The 21,206-nt window shown below is 39.8% G+C and overlaps 1 protein-coding gene across 6 annotated transcripts in view; it reads left to right on the top strand.

The window, feature by feature from the left end:
* Positions 1-21,206, top strand: part of LOC133544282 (protein FAM184A-like) — a 148,682-nt gene that overhangs the window by 21,753 nt on the left and 105,723 nt on the right. For all 6 annotated transcript variants that reach the window (XM_061889459.1, XM_061889461.1, XM_061889463.1 and 3 more), the window contains exons 2-8: positions 5,510-5,587; positions 13,708-13,842; positions 14,007-14,105; positions 17,873-18,079; positions 18,386-18,559; positions 18,626-18,787; positions 18,939-19,074. In XM_061889459.1, coding sequence (XP_061745443.1) covers positions 5,510-5,587; positions 13,708-13,842; positions 14,007-14,105; positions 17,873-18,079; positions 18,386-18,559; positions 18,626-18,787; positions 18,939-19,074 — 991 coding nt within the window. The remainder of the gene's footprint in view (positions 1-5,509; positions 5,588-13,707; positions 13,843-14,006; positions 14,106-17,872; positions 18,080-18,385; positions 18,560-18,625; positions 18,788-18,938; positions 19,075-21,206) is intronic.

Genomic DNA, 21,206 nt, shown 5'->3' with positions numbered 1-21,206 from the left:
AACTCCGGCCGAGTCATAGCAAAGTCTATAAAAATGGCACCCATTACCTCTGTCAATACTTGGACTATGAGGTGGTTGTTTTCCTGAGATGCAAGTGAACTTGGACCGGAGATGGCGTGAAGGTAGAGACATCCTTTATTTTAAAACTATAACTACAAAAAAAAGGCAAACAAAAGACGCACACAAGGGGGAAGTACAAAACTGACTAAGGAAACAAAACTTGCACGATGGCATGTACTATGAACAATAAACACAACTTACTTGGCATGGAACTGTAAACATGACATGAAGCAGAGTGGCGGTAGCATGGCATGACGTGGGTAAAGGTATCAAGGGTGACGGATGGTGGTAGAAGACGGTGGTAGAAGATGGTAGACGGTGATTGACGGCGATGTTACCAGGACAAAGAACAGAAACAGAACGGCTTAAATATCAGTGACATGATCAGTGAAAACAGGTGTGCGAGTGCAAAATGTGAGACAGGTGCGTGACAGGTGAAAACTAATGAGTAGTCATGGTAACAAAACAACCCAGGAAGTGCAAAAACAGGAACTGAGTGTCCAAAAAAACAAAACATGATCACCCAGACATGACAACCTCCCTGCTTGGCACTCAGCATCTAGCGTTGGAATTGGGGGTTAAATCACCAAAATGATTCCCGAGCGCGGCCACCGCTGCTGCTCACTGCTCCCCTCTCCTCCCAGTGGGTGGAACAAGGGGATGGGTCAAAAATGCAGAGGTTAATTTCACTTCTGTTACTTAAACTTTAACTTAAAAACATAGAAAATATATCATCCTTTTCTAAACTACAAAATGTTCCTACATTTACAAACATATAGTATAAAACTATTTGTTGGATTTTATGGCAACTAAATCCGAAAAAGTATGGAGTTTGTACCCCCTCTGCAGCTTTAACAGTGAAAATAATTTCTTCATGTATTTTTTTGTGTATTGGCTCACAATATCTGCTCTACTTTATTCATTCAGCTTAGAATGAAGGTAGAAAATCAGTGTATTTATCCCTCAATGATAGTAATGATGGGCTTTTTTTTCTTAACATGCGGAATATATCTGGAAGATACCGTACATGTCTCACACGTACAGTATCACCTCTAGGAAGTGTCACTAGAAGCACATGAATACACCGTTTGAGCAACATCGCTCGTCACCGTTTGTTGCATGCGGAATATGTCTTTTATTTATGAAACCTGCCGACACAAATAGTAGCGTGTCCGCATTCCTGGGAGACGGAGACAACAGCGAAAACAAGAAGCAGAAAAAGAAATGAGATGAAAGCAGCAGGCGTCATTACAATAATCATGTATAATTAAAGCAGCGCTCGCATGACTGATGCAGGGCTGGGAATCAAAGGCTTCCATAGAACAGAAGGATGAAATGCACCTTTTTTTTTACTCTGGCCTGATATATGTTTTTTGTAGCTGTAACAAAAACAACATGCAAATGGTGTTGGACGCTCACTAAAATGATGACATCACTTCCCAATACAGATTTAGTTACCGTATTTTCTGGATCGTAGGGCGCATTGGATTATAAGGCGCATATGTTGTTTACATTCAAAGTAAAAACCCCGTTTCCATATGAGTTGGGAAATTGTGTTAAATGTAAATATAAACGGAATAAAATGATTTGTAAACGATTTTCAACCCATATAGTTCAACCCATATTCAACCCAGTTGAATATGCTACAAAGACAACATATTTGATGTTCAAATTGATAAACATTTTTTTTTTGCAAATAATCATTAACTTTAGAACTTGATGCCAGCAACACGTGACAAAGAAGTTGGGAAAGGTGAAAATAAATACTGATAAAGTTGAGGAATGCTCATCAAACACATATTTAGAACATCCCACAGGTGTGCAGGCTAATTCGGAAAAGGTGGGTGCCATGATTGGGTATAAAAACAGCTTCCCTAAAAATGCTCAGTCTTTCACAAGAAAGGATGGGGCGAGGTACACCCCTTTGTCCACAACTGCGTGAGCAAATAGTCAAACAGTTTAGGAACAATGCTTCTCAAAGTGCAATTGCAAGAAATTTAGGGATTTCAACATCTACGGTCCATAATATCATCAAAAGGTTCAGAGAATTTGGAAAAATCACTCCACCCTAAGCAGCATGCCCGAAAACCAACATTGAATGATCGTTACCTTCGATCCCTCAGACAGCACTGTATCAAAAACCGACATATCTAAAGGATATCACCACATGGGCTCAGGAACACTTCAGAAAACTAGTAACACTAAATACAGTTTGTCGCTAAATCTGTAAGTGCAAGTTAAAGCTCTACAATGCAAAGCGAAAGCCTTTTATCAACAACACCCAGAAATGCCACCAGCTTTGCTGGGCCTAAGCTCATCTAAGATGGACTGATGCAAAGTGGAAAAGTGTTCTGTGGTCTGACGAGTCCACATTTAAATTTTTTGGGGGAAACTGTGGACGTTGTGTCCTCCAGATCAAAGAGGAAAATAACCATCCGGATTGTTCTAGGCGCAAAGATGAAAATCCAGCATGTGTGATGGTATGAGGGTGTATTAGTGGCCAAGGAATGAGTAACTTACACATCTGTGAAGGCACCATTAATGCTGAAAGGTACATACAGGTTTTGGAACAACATATGTTGCCGTCCAAGCAATGTTATCATGGACGCCCCTGCTTATTTCAGTAAGAAAATGCCAAGCTACGTGTTACAACATTGTGGCTTTGTAGTAAAAGAATGCGGGTACTAGACTGGCCTGCCTGCAGTCCAGATCTGTCTCCCATCTAAAATGTGTGGCGCATTATGAAGCGTAAAATACGACAACAAGACCCCAGACTGTTGAACAACTTTAGCTGTCCATCAAGCAAGAATGGTAAAGAATTCCACTTTCAAAGCTTCAACAATTAGTTTCCTCAGTTCCCAACTGTTTATTGAGTGTTTTTAAAAGAAAAGGTGATGTAACACAGGGGTGAACATGCCCTTTCCCAACTACTTTGGCACGTGTTGCAGCCATAAAATTCTAAGCTAATTATTTGCAAAAAAAATTAAATTAATGAGTTTGAACATCAAATATCTTGTCTTTGTAGTGCATTCAACTGAATATGGGTTGAAAAGGATTTGCAAATAATTGTATTCCGTTTATTTACATCCAACACAATTTCCCAACTCATATGGAAACGGGGTTTGTAGATTGCATTACCCATAGCAAGCATTTTTGCCTAAATAAACCAAAAATGATCTATTTATGTCTATTTTTGGTCTAAAAATGTCATGATCCGTGGTCTGGATCATGTTTTGTTTAGTTATGTTCTGTTAGATTTGGACTCCCTTTAGTTCCTGTTTTGTGCACTTTGGGTGTTTGTTTTGGTTTCCATGGGTTCTAATTGGTTTCACCTGTCTCTGATTAGTGCTCTGCACGTTCACCTGCTGTTGAGCACTAATCGGAGAGCTATTTAGTCACGTTGTTCGCCACAGTCGGCGTGGCTTCATTGTTTGCGGTATGCAACTGTCACTTTGGTGTATTCCTGATCTTGATCCTGTGCTAAGCTGTAATCATAGCTTCCCGTGCGATCGGCACATTTTTCCTTGATTTGTTTCTGTCTTTTGGTACTATTATCATCTCCTACCTCTCACGCTGTCGTCCGAAGCTGTCCGTCCTGACGTCGCCACCTCGTGAGAAAAAATAGACCAAAAATGGTCTATTTTATATCTTTTTTCACATATAAGGTGCACCGGATTAAAGGAGTCATATTATTAGATTTTTTTTTTTTTCCCTAAGTGGAAAACACTTCTTTGTGGTCTACATAACATGTAATGGTGGTTCTTTGGTCAAAAATGTCACATAGATTATGTTTTACGGATAATCTTCAAGCCGCTTTCTGACAGTCTCTTCCAGATGCGCCGTTTTGTAGCCGGTCTTATTTACGTGGCTCACCTTCGGCAGCGTCTTCTCCCCGTCATCTTTGTTGTATTGGTGTAGCGTGCAAGGACGGGAGTGGAAAAAGTGTTTGTTTTTTTTGTTTTCTGTTTCTGTAGCTCTATGCTTTTTTTTTTATAACCTGTAAAGCACTTTGGTTCAATTTAAAAGTTGTTCTAAGCATGATATATAAATAAAATTGACTTGACCTGACTTGACTTGACTAATATAATTTGGGGAAAGTCTACTGCCTTACCTGCAAAAACCACCTTTCCGCTCACTCCACGTTACATGCGCTCTGAATACGCACTGCTGATTTGCTGTTACATGCGATCTGAATACACACTGCTGATTGCTTGTTACATGCGCTCTGAATACACACTGCTGATTTGCTGTTAAATGCGATCTGAATGCACACTGCTGATTGGCTGTTACATGCGCTCTGAATACACACTGCTGATTGGCTGTCACCGCTCTGCGTGTAACCAATCAGATGGTTCTGTGGGTGGGACAATGCTGGGTGCTGGAGAGACATACTGACAGACGCAGAACTAAGCAGAGCAGCTTGTTAAGACTTTTTTTTTTGTCAAGACTTTAGTTTAGTTTAGGCAGTGGCCCTTTGTTGTTAAGGCAGCCGCCTTAACAACAAAGCGCTGCGGGAAACCCTGACATTTTCTTGTTTTGTAACAAAATAAGTCAACTGTCTTTTTTTGGGTAATTGGTAACAAATTTAGGTAATATTTCTCTCGACACAAAAGGACTAAAAGCTCAAAAACCAAAGGATTTAAATGAGTAGCTTCTTCATCGTTTCCTTATTGTGTACTATTAGAATTGTTTTGCTCAAACAATTGTGTGTAATAGAAAATAGGGAGTAGTTTCTATATTGTGTTGATATTACTGCACTGCCAATAGCACTCACCTTAAAAACTGGACATTGTACAGTTGCTAATACCTGGGATCTGTATGGGCCCATCTCACTCATGGGAGATCGGAATTGGCAGCGAAATACCTTGGTTAATTATTTTAATTGATTGATCGAATATTTAATTGAATAATTGATTATTTTATATTATTATTACTTTAAACTGTTTTATATTTTAATGTTTTACCCTGTAAAGCGTCTTTGAGTACTCTGAAAAGCGCTTTACCAAATAAAATGTATTATTATTACTATTCTTATTATTAGAACACCTTTAGTATTAGCCTTTTTTGGGCGGTAGAAGCACTGAAAAGTTGCAGAAGGGTCTTTTAAATTGCTTAAGCGCACACTTCATTCGTAGGAAGCTCACATCATTCACCTGCAGAGCTTATAAAAGCGGCTTATGCTTGTGAGAGTGAGCATGACTGAGGAGATGTTCCTGACTCCAACTTGGGCATAGCTGATTGAAGTTTAATGCAGAGAAATCCATATTGAATTAGGATATGTGAATACACTTTGGTGGAGAAAACATTGGACAAGTCGCAATATACAAATAAGTAAATGCATTGTCTGTTTGTTTGTTTTCATCTCTGAGTGCCAACTTATTGTGCAACTATTGATCTCTTTGCCGCATGAAATCCCTTCCATCCTCATACTATTGTATACTTTTTCTAGGTTATTTACGCCCTCAACACCAAGAACGATGAGCATGAAGAGGAGATCGAGTCCCTGAGAGACGCCCACCAGGATGAGGTGCTAACCCCACTCAACACAGAACATTGTATTTTACTACACGTTTATGGTAACACAAAAAAAACAAATGTGAATAGCAACCATTATACTAGGTAATTGAATTTAGGAAGGTTAATTGTCAATAGCTTTGTAAAATACTTACAGTAAGTACTATTACATGTAGAGCTCAAACGATTCCTTGAGTAATTCGATTACAAAATATATTCAAGGAATTTTCGCTGCCTCAAGGCGTCAGTATGTTTTTGTTTTGGTTTTTATGGCATTTTGCCTCGTTTAGTAGTCAAAGCTCATTTTCTGCACGGATTGTTTAGGTATTGCACAGCGTTTTTACATCAGATCTTACGCTCCTTTAAAATAGGCTTGAGTTTAGTCAACTTTTTCGCCGATACAATTCGCAATGGCAGAAAGCAGTGGACAAGAGCCATTGGAAAACGAGGGAATTAAGAAGCGACAAAAGTTGTCTAAGGTGTGGGAAGACTTCACACTAAAATCGAAGGAAAACGCATTTGTTTGCAAACATTGTTAAGTGGAGCTCGCATACAACATTAGCACAAGTTCGATGCTGCAGTACCTGTCGAGAAAGCATCCGATTGAGGGACGTCCAGAGGCTATTATCAAATGTAAACCCAGAAGTTGTTATTTACAAAACCCGTTTCCATATGAGTTGGGAAATTGTGTTAGATGTAAATATAAACAGAATACAATGATTTGCAAATCATTTTCAACCCATATTCAGTTGAATATGCTACAAAGACAACATATTTGATGTTCAAACTGATGAACATTTTTTTTTTTTTGCAAATAATCATTAACTTTAGAATTTGATGCCAGCAACAGGTGACAAAAAATTTGGGAAAGGTAGCAATAAATACTGATTAAGTTGAGGAATGCTCATCAAACACTTATTGGGACGGCGTGGCGCAGTGGGAGTGGCCGTGCGCAACCCGAGGGTCCCTGGTTCAATTCCCACCTAGTACCAACCTCGTCACGTCTGTTGTGTCCTGAGCAAGACACTTCACCCTTGCTCCTGATGGGTGCTGGTTGGCGCCTTGCATGGCAGCTCCCTCCATCAGTGTGTGAATGTGTGTGTGAATGGGTAAATGTGGAAGTAGTGTCAAAGCGCTTTGAGTACCTTGAAGGTAGAAAAGCGCTATACAAGTACAACCCATTTATCATTTATTTATGTAGAACATCCCACAGGTGTGCAGGCTAATTGGGAACAGGTGGGTGCCATGATTTGGTATAAAACAGCTTCCCAAAAAATGCTCAGTTTTTCACAACAAAGGATGGTGAAAAGTACACCACTTTTGTCCTCAACTGCGTGAGCAAATAGTCAAACAGTTTAAGAACAACGTTTCTCAAAGTACAATTGCAAGTAATTTAGGGATTTCAACATCTACGGTCCATAATATCATCAAAAGGTTCAGAAAATATGGAGAAATCACTCCACGTAAGCGGCATGGCCGGAAACCAACATTGAATGACCGTGACCTTTGATCCCTCAGACGGCATTGTATCAAAAACCGACATCAATCTCTAAAGGATATCACCACATAGGCTCAGGAACACTTCAGAAAACCACAGTCACCAAATACAGTTTGTCGCTACATCTGTAAGTGCAAGTTAAATCTTAAAGCCCAGAGACGCCGCCGGCTTCTCTGGGCCCGAGATCATCCAAGATGGACTGATGCAAAGTGGAAAAGTGTTCTATTGTCTGACGAGTCCACATTTCAAATTGTTTTTGGAGATATTCGACATCGTGTCATCCGGACCAAAGGGGAAGCGAACAATCCAGACTGTTATTGACGCAAAGTTCAAAAGCCAGCATCTGTGATGGTATGGAGGTGCATTAGTGCCCAAGGCATGGGTAACTGACACATCTGTGAAGGCACCATTAATCCTGAAAGGTACATACATGTTTTGGAACAACATATGCTGCCATCCAAGCGCTGTCTTTTTCATGGACGCCCCTGCTTATTTCAGCAAGACAATGCCAAGCCACATTCAACATGTGTTACAACAGCGTGGCTTTGTAAAAAAAGAGTGCGGGATACTCCTAGCCCGCCTGCAGTCCAGACCTGTTTCCCATCGAAAATGTGTGGCGCATTATGAACGACTGAAGCTCTACATAAAACAAGAATGGGAAACAATTCCACTTTCAAAGCTTAAATAATTAGTTTCCTCAGTTCCCAACTGTTTATTGAATGTTGTTAAAAGAAAAGGTGATGTAACACAGTGGTGAACATGCCCTTTCCCAACTACTTTGGCACGTGTTGCAGCCTTGAATTTCTAAGTTAATTATTATTTGCAAAAAAAAAAAAGTTTATGAGTTTGAACATCAAATATTTTGTCTTTGTAGTGCATTCAATTGGATATGGGTTGAAAAGGATTTGCAAATCATTATATTCCGTTTGTTTTCATCTAACACAATTTCCCACTCATATGGAAACAGGGTTTGTAAATAAATGTTATTCATTATGATAACCTTGATGTGTTCTTTCACTCCCGCGAATTAATCAAATGCCGCCAAAAGGTGTTGAAAACTAACAAAGTTATCCGAGCTGTCGTGTTCAATTAGCCTTTCATTAGTAACCACGTGAAAGTAGTCCTGCAAAGTTATTCGGGTTATTCATGCAACCACATGCTACTTGGATAGCTTGCACTTGCACCCACTTTAGTCTCTATGGAAGTGGTTCTGGGTTCGATCGAACCCTAAGGGTTCGGTAAGTCGGCCTCAGAAGGTAAAGACACATCCGACTTATCGTGTAAATAAAAACTTCTCCCTGTCAGCGTATTATGGATACCACCAAACAATGTTCCCTCTAATTTTCCATCTGATTTGCAGGTTGTTTGAGTGATCGATTGAAACTTTTACTAGCAGATTGCAAAGAAAGAGAACACATATGAAACAGTACAGTTCACACAGTACATATTCCATACAATTTACCACTAAATGGTAACACCTGAATAAGTTTTTCATCTTAAGTCGGGGTCCACGTTAATCAATTCATGGTAATGTGTGTAAGGTGTATAATTTGTTGTGAGTTCATGCATTGTGTTGGTTTTGTTCTTTGAACAAGGTGATGTTCATGCACGGTTCATTTTGTGCACCGGTAAAAAAAACATGACTTTTTCTTGGATTTGAAAAAAAATAGACATTTTATTTTTCACTAAAGAAGGGTTCAGTGAATGCGCATATGAGGGTGGGGTTCGGTACCTCCAACAAGGGTAAGAACCACTGCTCTGTAGCAGTGGTTCTCCACCTTTTTTCAATGATGTACCCCCTGTGAACAGTTTTTTAATTCAAGTACCACCTAATCAGAGCAAAGCATTTTTGGTTGAAAAAAAGAGATGAAGTAAAATACAGCACTATGTCATCAGTTTCTGATTTATTGACTTGTATAACAGTACAAAATATTGCTCATTTGTAGCGGTCTTTCTTGAACTATTTGGAAAAAAAGATATAAAAATAACTAAAAACTTGTTGAAAAATAAACAAGTGAATCAATTATAAATAGATTTCTACACATAGAAGTAATAATCAACTTAAAGTGCCCTCTTTGGGGATTGTAATAGAGATCCATCTGGATTCATCAACTTCATTCTAAACATTTCTTCACAAAAAAAGAAATCTTTACCATCAATTTTTATTGAACAGGGTTAGGGTTAGGGTTGGGGTTAGGGTTAGGGTTGCATTGTTTTTTTCCACAGTTTATGAACTTACATTCATATTTTGTTGAAGTATTATTCAATAAATATATTTATAAAGGATTTTTGAATTGTTGCTATTTATAGAATATTCTTTATAAATCTCACGCACCCCTTGGCATACCTTCAAGTACCCCCAGGGGTACGCGTACCCCCATTTGAGAACCACTGCTCTATAGCATAGGCGCCAATCTACATTTCTGCTAGTGGGTGCTCGGACGGTCGGTAAATCTGACGCTACTTTTCTGAGCATGCGCGGTTTTTGCTTAGTGGTGACTTACCACTGGTTGCACATTTCAAATGCAGTATCAAAGGCACGACCTAATCCACTTTTTATGTTTGATATAATGAAAACTGTTCTTGTTTTAATATATAGTTTTATTTGAACTTTCATGTGTGTATATATATATATATATATATATATATATATATATGTGTGTGTGTGTGTTTTTGTCTTAAACATGTTATGCTGGCAAAATTAACATTGATTACTATTTTGCATACAAAGAATGCAATGAACTGTATTGCAATCTTAAAATGTAAAACTGTTGTCATTAAGTGGTTTGTCTTTTTATATTGTTTCTGTATTGTGGGCAGGTTGAAAAAAACAGCTCAGCGGATTTGCGTGGAGAAACCCGCTTTTAAACAGCACCATATACTAATCATCAAAACCACCACCTTTTAAACAGCACCATATACTAATTATCAAAAACGCACGAGAGACAAGAACTTTGTTTATGCGGTCACACCACACAGCACATAGGGCTGTGAGCGCACCTGTTTTTATTAGCACACACAAATTGGTACAATCAACCACGGAGGCATTCAGCTGTGCGTGTCAGCCTTCAATAATAAAAACAGGCGTTTAGGAAATAAAAGACAATTAGGCCAAACGCAATAATTGAGGGCACATCTCAACATGTATAATTAAACCTTAATTAGGCAAAAATATTGCTCCATCCCGGCTGCACCAAATAATATAAATTAATTTAATAAAGTCACAACAAAAATAAGGCAACAAGACAAGTACCCCACACTTCTGTTTTGTAAAGTACATTTGTACAGCCGGTTTTGGCATCTCCATAAACAATATGATTTGCCTGAGATGCCAGACAGGACCAAAAAAAAATTAAGCAAAAATATTATTTATTCGAAAACTCCATTAATCGATCATCAAATTCAATAAAATACTCGATTACTAAAATATGCGATAGCCGCAGCTCTAACTAGATGTGTTTCTATAATGTCCAGATTGTCTATTTCCAAACCAGCCATACTGTATACGTCACATTGCTGTATTTTAAGAAGCAATACAAACTTTAGTTTTACAGAAAATATTTAATAAACACTCCATATAACTTTATTTCTATATCTGTTTGCATCCCTATATGAAGTAAATGTTTCATAATGTGCAATCAAAACATAGGAAATATGCAACGGTTCTGGAGGAGTTTTTTGCCTCATGCCTCACTTACAGTAAAGCATGTGTGAAGAGTAGCTTTTCCTCCATGTGAAGACCTGAGAAGTCAATAAGACAAAGAGATGAGTCACAAGCAGGATTCTCACAGGAAAACCATTTAACAAGACCAACTGTATACAAATAAATTAAGTATGCTTGTTATCAACAAAAAATATATATTTTTGCTGACATACAGTACATGCACCGTACGTTATTTTTATGAATGTGTTTAGTACATTATCTATTGGTTTTGCACATACACATACATTTCACGCAAAATTTTTAAAAAGTTCCAAGTATTACGGTTATACAGTATAAAAAAATATATATATCGTTCAAGGGTGGACCCCGAGATGCAGAGAATGGAGGCAAGGCTAGCGATAGTAACAAAATAAAATATTTAATAAGTCAAAATGGTAACTAAGGAAAATGGGGCAAACGTGCACACCATGGGAAATATAACAAAGGTAGTCTCTCTCAGAGGCTGGCAGGGAAAAGGCCAGGACGCACACAGCGTGGCAAAACTAGTCCTCAAAACAAGGAAGCTAGAAAAAACAAAAACACAACAAGGTCAAAATACATGAATATACGAGAGCAACATACCAGGGGAGCTGAATACGAGAAGCGCATGTCAGAGCGGAGTTCAGGAACAATAGTTGGCAGGGACCAGCTGGCGGTGAAGCGCTTAAATACTACTGGGAAGTGATTGGTAGCAGGTGTGCCTAGTTGAGGGCAAATAGACTGGGGAAAAAAACTGACAAACCAAATGAGGAGGCAGGGAGAATACAACAAACACAACACCAAGTATCACATGGTGACAGTAAAATTGACTTGTGTCAAAATTTTAAATGACGTACATTTGTTTTTTTGCTGTTAACGATAATCATCAAAATTATTAGGTCAATAAATAACAAACATTACTGATATATTCCACTCTGTGTGATGTAATGACCAATCTATGTCACGGCTTATCATTAGGGTAATATCTGTTCTAGTATGTGAAAATGACTGCGGTGGAAAAGCTCAGATAGTGTTGATTAGGGGTGCACAAAAAATCAATTCACATGTTAATCTCAATTCTTATCCATGCTAGTAAATTGATTCATAATTCTCAAAAATCAATAAAAACATTTATTTTTATTTTTTTTATTTTAATGAGAATTATTTTTTTTGTTATGTTTTTAGGCTATTACCATGCAACCAGATGGAGCTTTTCCAAACTGTAACCTGAAAAACTTGAAAAAGTTTCATTATAACTATTATACCTAACAATGCAATGCAAAAATCGTTGAGAATTGTATTGAATTGAAGATCAATTCTGAATGGATTCAACACCCCTAGAATCAGAATCGGATTGAATCATTAGGGGCTCAAAGATTGACACCCCTAGTGGTGGTAGTGGTGGCCTAAGACAGTGGGTCTCAACCTTTTTTCAGTGATGTACCCCCTGTGAACATTTTTTTAATTCAAGTACCCCCTAATCAGAGCAAAGCATTTTTGGTTGAAAAAACGAGATAAAGAAGTTATATACAGCACTCATTTGTAGTGGTCCTTCTTGAACTATTTGGAAAAAAGATATAAAAATAACTAAAAACTTGTTGAAAAATAAACAAGTGATTCAATTACAAATAAAGATTTCTACACATAGAAGTAATCATCAACTTAAAGTGCCCTCTTTGGGGATTGTAATAGAAATCCATCTGAATACATTAACTTAATTCTAAACTCTTCTTCACAAAAAAATTAATCTTTAACATAAATATTTATGGAACATGTCCACAAAAAAATCTAGCTGTCAACACTGAATATTGCATTGTTGCATTTCTTTCCACAGTTTATGACCTTACATTAATATTTTGTTGAAGTATTATTCAATAAGTATATTCATAAAGGATTTTTGAGTTGTTGCTATTTTTAGAATATTAAAAAAAATTCTCACGTACCCCTTGGCATACCTTCAGGTACCCCCAGGGGTACGCGTACCCCCATTTGAGAACCACTGGCCTAAGATGTTTGCACAGTACTGTCATTTAAATGTCTTGACACAATTTGCATTCATTTTTTTTTCAGCTGATTGGATTTTAATTACGTGTGTCCCAATCCGATCATATATTGGTCCAATGTCAGCAAAAAAACAAGTATCGGATGATATTGGCTTACAATTAAAATCTCTGATATAATCGTCTATCTGTGTTGGCCCTGCGATGAGGTGGTGACTTGTCCAGGGGCCTGAATGCAGCCGAGATAGGCTCCAGCACGTCCCGCGACCCCAAAAGGGACAAGCGGTATAAAATGAATGGATGTATGGGTGGATGGATATAATCGCTTTGATATAAACAGTCCTGCAGCTCATTTACTTGTGCAAAGCTGGACAGTCAGTTAACATCCAAATGTTCTTTAATAAGCACACAAATATTTGTTCTCGTATTTTATTGAAGTAATTTACAATATGTAAAAATGTTAAGTTTTGGGCTACTAGGAGTTCGCGGTTACACAACAGCTAAGCACGCAGTAGCTCTCTAGCTAAACATACAAAATAAGTGTCCTTAATTGAATGTCACTGCAGTCTAAAATATGACATTTGTAGATAATTGTAGTTGCATATTACTTAGAGATACAAAGTCTCTAAGACAGAAGCACATTAGAAAGTAACTGTGTCTGCATCATTCAACTTACTGTAAAAAAAATATATATGTATATCACTCCACTTCAGCATAAATCTGTCATAAGTTTGGTGTTTTTCATACCTACCATTGATGCTGAGTAATTTCACTTGATCAAACATTCTACACTACGAAATATTCAAAGTGTGACTACGATTTGTGCCGATATTGTATCAGATTATTATCGATGTTGGCCAAACTCAAGGCTCCAACATTGGTATCGTATCGTACACCCCAAGTTTTAATGTTGTGTGTTGAAGCAATACCTCGTAATTTTGCATTTCCTCCAGGTGCAGCACATTGTGACTGAAACCAGAGACAAGATCATGCAGTACAAGAGCAAGATGACGGACGAAGCTGACCTGCGGCGGCGTCTGGCCAGTCTGGAAGAATCTGTGGAACTCCATGAACACATGAAGAGACAGGTACTTCAACCTTAACTGACTTTGGATGTATTGATTATCAATTGATTAATGAACACACTGCATTTAATGAGAACATGTGAGCAAACAGCAGGAATTGAGCTACACCTCGTGTGTAGGTCACTGATGGAATGTTATCGCAGCTCAGAATGGTTCTGGTCTTGCAGGCTCTTGCAGAGTTTGAGATGTACAGACAGAGAATGGAGGATTCGCAGCTCTGCACCGAAGCCCAGCACACACAGCGAGTGGTTTCTATGAGCAGAGAGGTACTTATACACACCAATGTGCACACACTGACGCATACGGTTTACGCACGGTTACGGAGAATTAAAATCAATCAATGTTTATTTTTATAGCCCTAAATCACAAGTGTCTCAAAGGGCTGCACAAGACCCAACGACATCCGCAGTACAGAGCCCACATAAGGGCAAGGAAAAACTCACCCCAGTGGGACGTCGATAACAATGACTATGGAAAAACCTTGGAGAGGACCGCATATGTGGGCAACAATATGTGGGGATTGAACCAGGGACCCTCGGGTTGCGCACGGCCACTCTTCCACTGCTCCACACCGTCCCCTAAATATATTCTACATATATTCTACATTTAAGTGCAGTCAAGAAGGAACATGTGCATTACACAGTCTGATGGCTGTCGGTATTAAGGACCTCCTGTGTCGTTCCATGTTACATTTTGGGAGTCTGCGCCTTCCACTGAACGTGCTCATTTTCTCCGCAAGGTCCGAGTGTAGTGGGTGGGAGGTGTTGTCCATAATGGTTAGGAGTTTTGCTAGACTTCTCCTCTCTGACACCACCGCCAGAGAGTCTAGCTCCACTCCCACCAGGTTACTGGTCTTCTCTACCAACTTGTCCAGTCTGTTTGCGTCCCTCACTCTCAGCCCGCAGGCCACGGCGTACAAGAAGGAATGATAATGAACAATGATGCTGAATCGTGAATATGCGGGATGGAATGGAACTTTATTGTCATTGCAATTAAAAAGTACAATGAAATTAGTTTTCATTGCAAGAACAGACAAACAGTGGACAGGGTAGACAAAACAAGAAGACTGATGGGTCACCACAAGGGCGGCGCCCTGTAAATAATTAGGGAAATAAGGTAAACATGAGGGGGAGGAGGAGAAAAAGCAACTCCCAAACTAAGCTCCTGGTGCCACCAGGGTCGCGACTCTGTTGTCAATCACACCGTGGGGGGTGAAGCGACGAAGGAGTGGGTTGTGCTGTGGTGGGGTATATGTGCGCGTGAAGCGTATCTTCCTTGCGTGCGCGTTTGTGCGCGTAAGCCTGAAGAATTGCTTGTCTCTCGACCTCGGTGCTCTTTCAGAGTGTTTTGGTGGTAACAGTCAGTTCAACAAAAAGTCAACAAACAACAAGTGCATGTCCATGAAAGACAAGGAAGGAATTTGGAGCTTTTTTGCTGCACTGTCCTCTGGGGGAGTCTCGTATCAAAGACATTGGTGAACCGTTTCAGCGGGAAAATAAATTCCAGATTTGAATTTAAAAACATTTCACTCTAATTGGCCTCAAATTGATTATAGCGTCGCTTTGCAAAGCAGACAGTTTCTTAGAAAAGGTTATCTAGTTTGCGATTTAGTTAATAAACCATAAAAGTCTGAGTTGCCACAACTCTGCCCATTCCTAAGTTATTTGTGGTAGCTTTGGGGTACCTTGAAGGGCTGCCAGCATCTTCTGAATTTGTCAATACACTAGGGCAAGGCTGACTCCAATCAGCAGATGTCTTGTTGTCATGATTCGAAATAAGTAGATGTCTTTAACATCCTCGACTGAAAGAATCACCCGGCACACGACACTCTACTTCTCCAAAGAGTCCATCGTGTGTCCAGCAACAAACATTCAGCAAAACAAACAAACAAAAACAACAAACAGGCAGAATCCCCCGAACCACAGCTTCTCATCGAGAAGATCTTATCAATTTCAATGAGAAGCAAGTTGATCAATTCCATTGTTGGGATTTTGGAGAGCAGTGCAAAAAGAGGCTCCAAGAAAGTCAAGACAAGACGAGACGAAGAAGCAAAAACAGGAGCGATAAGGGATAGGGAAGGAAAGTGTCCGTTTTTGTTGAGAGCCAGACAGAATCCACTGTATTAGGTTAACAATGGTCAAGCTCTGAACATATCAACAGCATGTTAGCGGCAGATTTCTATTACAAACCCGGTTTCCATATGAGTTGGGAAATTGTGTTAGATGTAAATACAAACGGAATACAATGATTTGCAAATCCTTTTCAACCCATATTCAATTGAATGCACTACAAAGACAAGATATTTGATGTTCAAACTCATAAACTTAATTTTTTTTTTGCAAATAATAATTAACTTAGAATTTCATGGCTGCAACACGTGCCAAAGTAGTTGGGAAAGGGCATGTTCACCACTGTGTTACATCACCTTTTCTTTTAACAACACTCAATAAATGTTAGGGAACTGAGGAAACTAATTGTTGAAGCTTTGAAAGTGGAATTCTTTACCTTTCTTGCTTGATGTACAGCTTAAGTTGTTCAACAGTCCGGGGTCTTGTTGTCGTATTTTACGCTTCATAATGCGCCACACATTTTCAATGGGAGACATGTCTGGACTGCAGGCGGGCCAGTAAAGTACCCGCACTCTTTTACTACAAAGCCACGCTGTTGTAACATGTGGCTTGGCATTGTTTTGCTGACATAAGCTTGGATGACAACATATGTTGCTCCAAAACCTGTATGGACCATTCAGCAATAATGGTGCTTTCACAGATGGGTAAGTTACCCATGCCTTGGGCACTAATACACCCCCATACCATCACAGATGCTGGCTTTTGAACTTTGCGCCTATAACAATCCGGATGGTTAGTTTCCTCTTAGTTCCGGAGGACACCACGTCCACAGTTTCCAAATATAATTTGAAATGTGGACTCGTCAGACCACAGAACACTTTTCCACTTTGCATCAGTCCATCTTAGATGAGTTCGGGCCCAATGAAGCCGGTGGCGTTCCTGGGTGTTGTTGATAAATGGCTTTCGCTTTGCATAGTACAGTTTTAACTTGCACTTACAGATGTATCGACCAACTGTAGTTACTGACAGTGGTTTTATGAAGTGTTCCTGAGCCCATGTGGTGATATCCTTTACACACTGATGTCGGTTTTTGATGCAGTACCGCCTGAGGGGTCAAAGGTCCGTAATATCATCGCTTACGTGCAGTGATTTCTCCAGATTCTTTGAACCTTTTGATGATTTTACGAACCGTAGATGGTAAAATCCCTAAATTCCTTGCAATAGCTCGTTGAGAAATGTTGTTCTAAAACTGTTTGACAATTTGCTTACAAATTGGTGACCCTCTCCCCATCCTTTTTTGTGAATTACTTAGCATTTCATGGAAGCTGCTTTTATACCCAATCAAGGCAACCAACTCTTCCAAATTAGCCTGCACACCTGTGGGATGTTCCAAATAAGTGTTTGATGAGCATTCCTCAACTTTATCAGTATTCATTGCCACCTTTCCCAACTTCTTTGTCACGTGTTGCTGCCATCAAATTCTAAAGTTAATGATTATTTGCAACAAAAAATATGTTGTCTTTGTAGCATATTCAACTGAATATGGGTTGAAAATGATTTGCAAATCATTGTATTCCGTTTATATTTACATTTAACACAATTTCCCAACTCATATGGCAACGGGGTTTGTAAAAAAAGTAATGAAGTACCGGTACTTTAGTAAGATTTCATATGTCATGCCATATCAAACCATACAATATATCACACATCATTGTTGTGTTGCCATCTAAAGGTATGATCTATTATTCCTCGTCTTTCCATGTCATCTCACATTGCATTTTTATATATTTTTTCATGTCTGTGTGATTTGTCTGTGTCAGGAGGAGCGGGGAAGCTTTTGTCCACTTATGATACTAAGCAAAACATTTTGCACCTTTGGCGTGAACTACCGTGGGAGTTTGGCTTGGCACAGCTTACACACCAGCGCTCCAAATAGAATAGAATATGTTCCGTGGTCTCACTAGGTGGAGGAGATGCGTCGGGATTTTGAGGAGAAGCTGCGGGCGTTCAGCCAAGCGCAAGCCCAGTTTGAGGCGGATAAGCGACGAGCGCTGGAGGAGCTGAGGTCCAACCACCGCCTGGAGGTGGAGGATCTTCTAAGCAGCCAACAGAACCAGAGCGCCACATCCACCGAAGACCAGGAGAAACTGGCCGACCTCCATAGACAAGAGGTGGGACAGAGAGGAAGAGAGAAGAGCTTTGGCTTTTCGAGAGTTATTAATACAGCAAGTTATTTGTAAACATAGGGTTTTGTTGTGCAGATGCATGAGCTGTTGCATGTCATCCCGCTCTTTTACTCACATTTTTACTTTTCTATCAACTAATACAACAACGCTTGAAAGGACTTTGAGGGATTATAAGAAGTTTAAGAAATTAACTATTTAATTATGGGTCATAAGCCCTGAGGTGTTATGGCCACTGTAAATGTGAGATAAAAAAATGTGGGAAAAAAGCTGTCTCCATTTGTCTAAATGCAGGTAGAGTCTTTGATGGAAAGGGTGGAAGAGCTTAGCAAGGACAAAGTCCGGGTAGTGGAGGAGTACGAGGCCAAGCTGGCCAAGGCTCAAGAGTATTATGAACGAGAGCTGGAGGCCATGACTAGAACCCACCAGCTCACCACAGAAAACCTGCTGGCCTGGAAAAGGACTGAGGTAGAACCCCATGACTTCCTTCACTGCTTGTCTGGTCAAGAATGTAATTGATGTTGTCCTCTTAAGGTTGAGCTTCGGAAGGAGTTCCAGGCGCAGGAGGCAGCATTGCAGCGCTCGCTATCCAAGCTGAGAAGCGAGCTTCAGAGAGCTCAAGAGGAGGCGCGCGAAAACCGGGACAAGACCAACAGACTGCAGACGTCGTTGGTCAACGCAGAGGGAACTATCAAGGTGAAGTGGATGGCAAAATCTGATTAAAAACAAATGAAAACAAAAAACTTTAGGTTCTCTCAAAGCGGGTGGGAGATCACTGATGTACTGCGGGAATTTCTGAGTAGGAGATGGCTGGCTTGTTAAATATTCCATGTTCTGTGTACTGTAGAACCTTCACAAGCAGCTGGAAGAAGCCATGCAGGACGGGGAGATCTGGGTGATGCAGCTGAAGGACACAGAGTATGAGCTGGATGGTTGCAGGGAACGAGTACAGCAGCAGGCAACAGAGATCCTCCACAAAGCCGGTGAGCCACCAGGCTGAAAATGACAGCACACACCTTTATCCAATACAAGAACTCGACAAAACATTCACCCTTTACAAAACTGCAGTTTTATGTCAGCTATTCATTTCGGGCCCTATTCTCCTGTTTGCGCTTCTGCACGTTTCTTGTATTCATATTCTCCCAATCAGCCTACAGACACGCCACACCCTAGTAAATAAGGCAAAAGTGCATAAGTCATCAATGAACGTGGGCTCATTACTAATGACAAATTTTGATGGTCAGCCATTTCTTGCCAAGTAATTGTAAATAAGGCTGGGCGATATGGACTTTTTTTATTATCGCTATATTTTTAGGCTATATCGGGATGTGCGATATATATATCGGTATTTTGCCTTAGCCTTGAATGAACACTTGATGCATATAATCACAGCAGTATGATTCTATGTCCCTACATTAAAACATTCTTCTTCATACTTCATTAATATATGTTCATTTTAAACTTTCATCCAGAGAAGGAAATCACAACTAAGTTAATTTACCAAAACTGTATTTATCAATGTTATTAGCAGGTGAGTTTTCAAACGATGCTACATATTAGCAGTAATGCTACTTCTGGTAGCAACGCTTGTGCCCCACACTTGACAAATTACAGTTGCCTATTCGACATATTCTTGCTTGAAGCCGAACCACCGCCAGACGATAGACCCCGAGCGGTTTTTCTTGGGAATTAATTCTTCCTTAATTTGTTAACATATTCGCACCTTCTTTCTCTCGTATTTTACCTCTCAACACTTCGCTAGCATCACAGCTAACGTTAGCCACACTGCTACCTCTCTGCTGGGCGAGGGCGTGTACGTATGTGACGTATGACGTGACAGTATGTGACGTGTGTAAGAATGTGCGCTCGCTGTCTGTGAGAAGGAGACACAAGAAGGAGTGGGAAGAGCCTGTAGTGTAATGCCCGCAGCTAAAAGCAACTGCGTGAGAATGTATACTCCAATTTTACGATATAGTCATTTTCTATATCGCGTACATCGATATATATCACCCTGCCCTAATTTTAAATGTTAATAACTCGACTTCAGAATGTCCAATCTTCATATTTGGTGTTGATGATAAAGGTGACAACCTGAAGCCATGCTTTTTTGGAGGTGAGAGGAAGCTGGAGTAGTCGGAGATAATCCACGCCGTCACGGGGAGAACATACAAACTCCACATAAAACACCCAGAGCCCAGTATTCTAACCTGGGACTTTCTCTCTGTGAGGCACAACCGCTACCCACTGTGCTATCCGCCAAAGAACGTTTGCTTAGCGCTAATTCCAGACTATACAGTGTACAAAATTATAAGCCACACCCACCTAATTAATGTATTTTTTTTATTTTGTACGTACATTGGCCACACATCTATTGGCCGCATGTGTACCCATTAAAACATGAAATATTTACTCACACTTTCACAAAAGATAGTGCCTATGACACGGCATACAGCCTGCTGGAGTGTGCTGTCTTGATCCTCATTTTCCTCCTGCGTGCTGGGCTCGTTTTCTTCAGTGTCCGAGTTGAGGGGACTCGGGTTGGCTTCCTCCAGCGTTTTCTGAGCTTCATATTCGCTTTCCGTTTTGTCTCGAGTCTGGTTGCCTTCTTCTTTGACGCGTGGTAGTCCGGCCGTGCGGCGGCTCTGTTTCCTTTATTGTCGGGCGGGTCAATCGCTTTTAGCTTTGGAACAGTGTTGTGTGCATTTTTTTGTGTCTTGATGAGGGTGACGCTAAATGGCTGACTGACTAATTCAAGTGGTTTGATTAATCGATTTAATATGAACAATTTTCGCATTCAGCAATTTAATTGGTCTAATTCAGCGGTCGACAATCCAAAATGTTGAAAGAGCCAAAATAGACCAAAAATACAAAATAAAAAATCTGTGCGGACACGCAAAAAATGTAAAGCCTTATATAGTTTTATAAAGAATGCATCACATCATGTGTCTATATTAGCTATATTAGCCTACTATCAAAATGACTACTTGTCAGAGGCTGACGCAAACCTTCGTTGACAGAAATGTTGAAATGTAATATTTGCACTACACATTTTTACAACATTGGAAAAGATTACTAAAACGGAGGCTTTTCAGAGGGTGTGATAACTTCTGGAAAT

The sequence above is a fragment of the Nerophis ophidion genome, linkage group LG27 (assembly GCF_033978795.1).
Source record: "Nerophis ophidion isolate RoL-2023_Sa linkage group LG27, RoL_Noph_v1.0, whole genome shotgun sequence".
In the NCBI taxonomy this organism is placed as follows: Eukaryota; Metazoa; Chordata; class Actinopteri; order Syngnathiformes; family Syngnathidae; genus Nerophis; species Nerophis ophidion.
The sequence above is the reverse complement of the archived record's forward strand: the minus strand, read 5'-3'. Positions and strand labels throughout refer to the sequence as shown.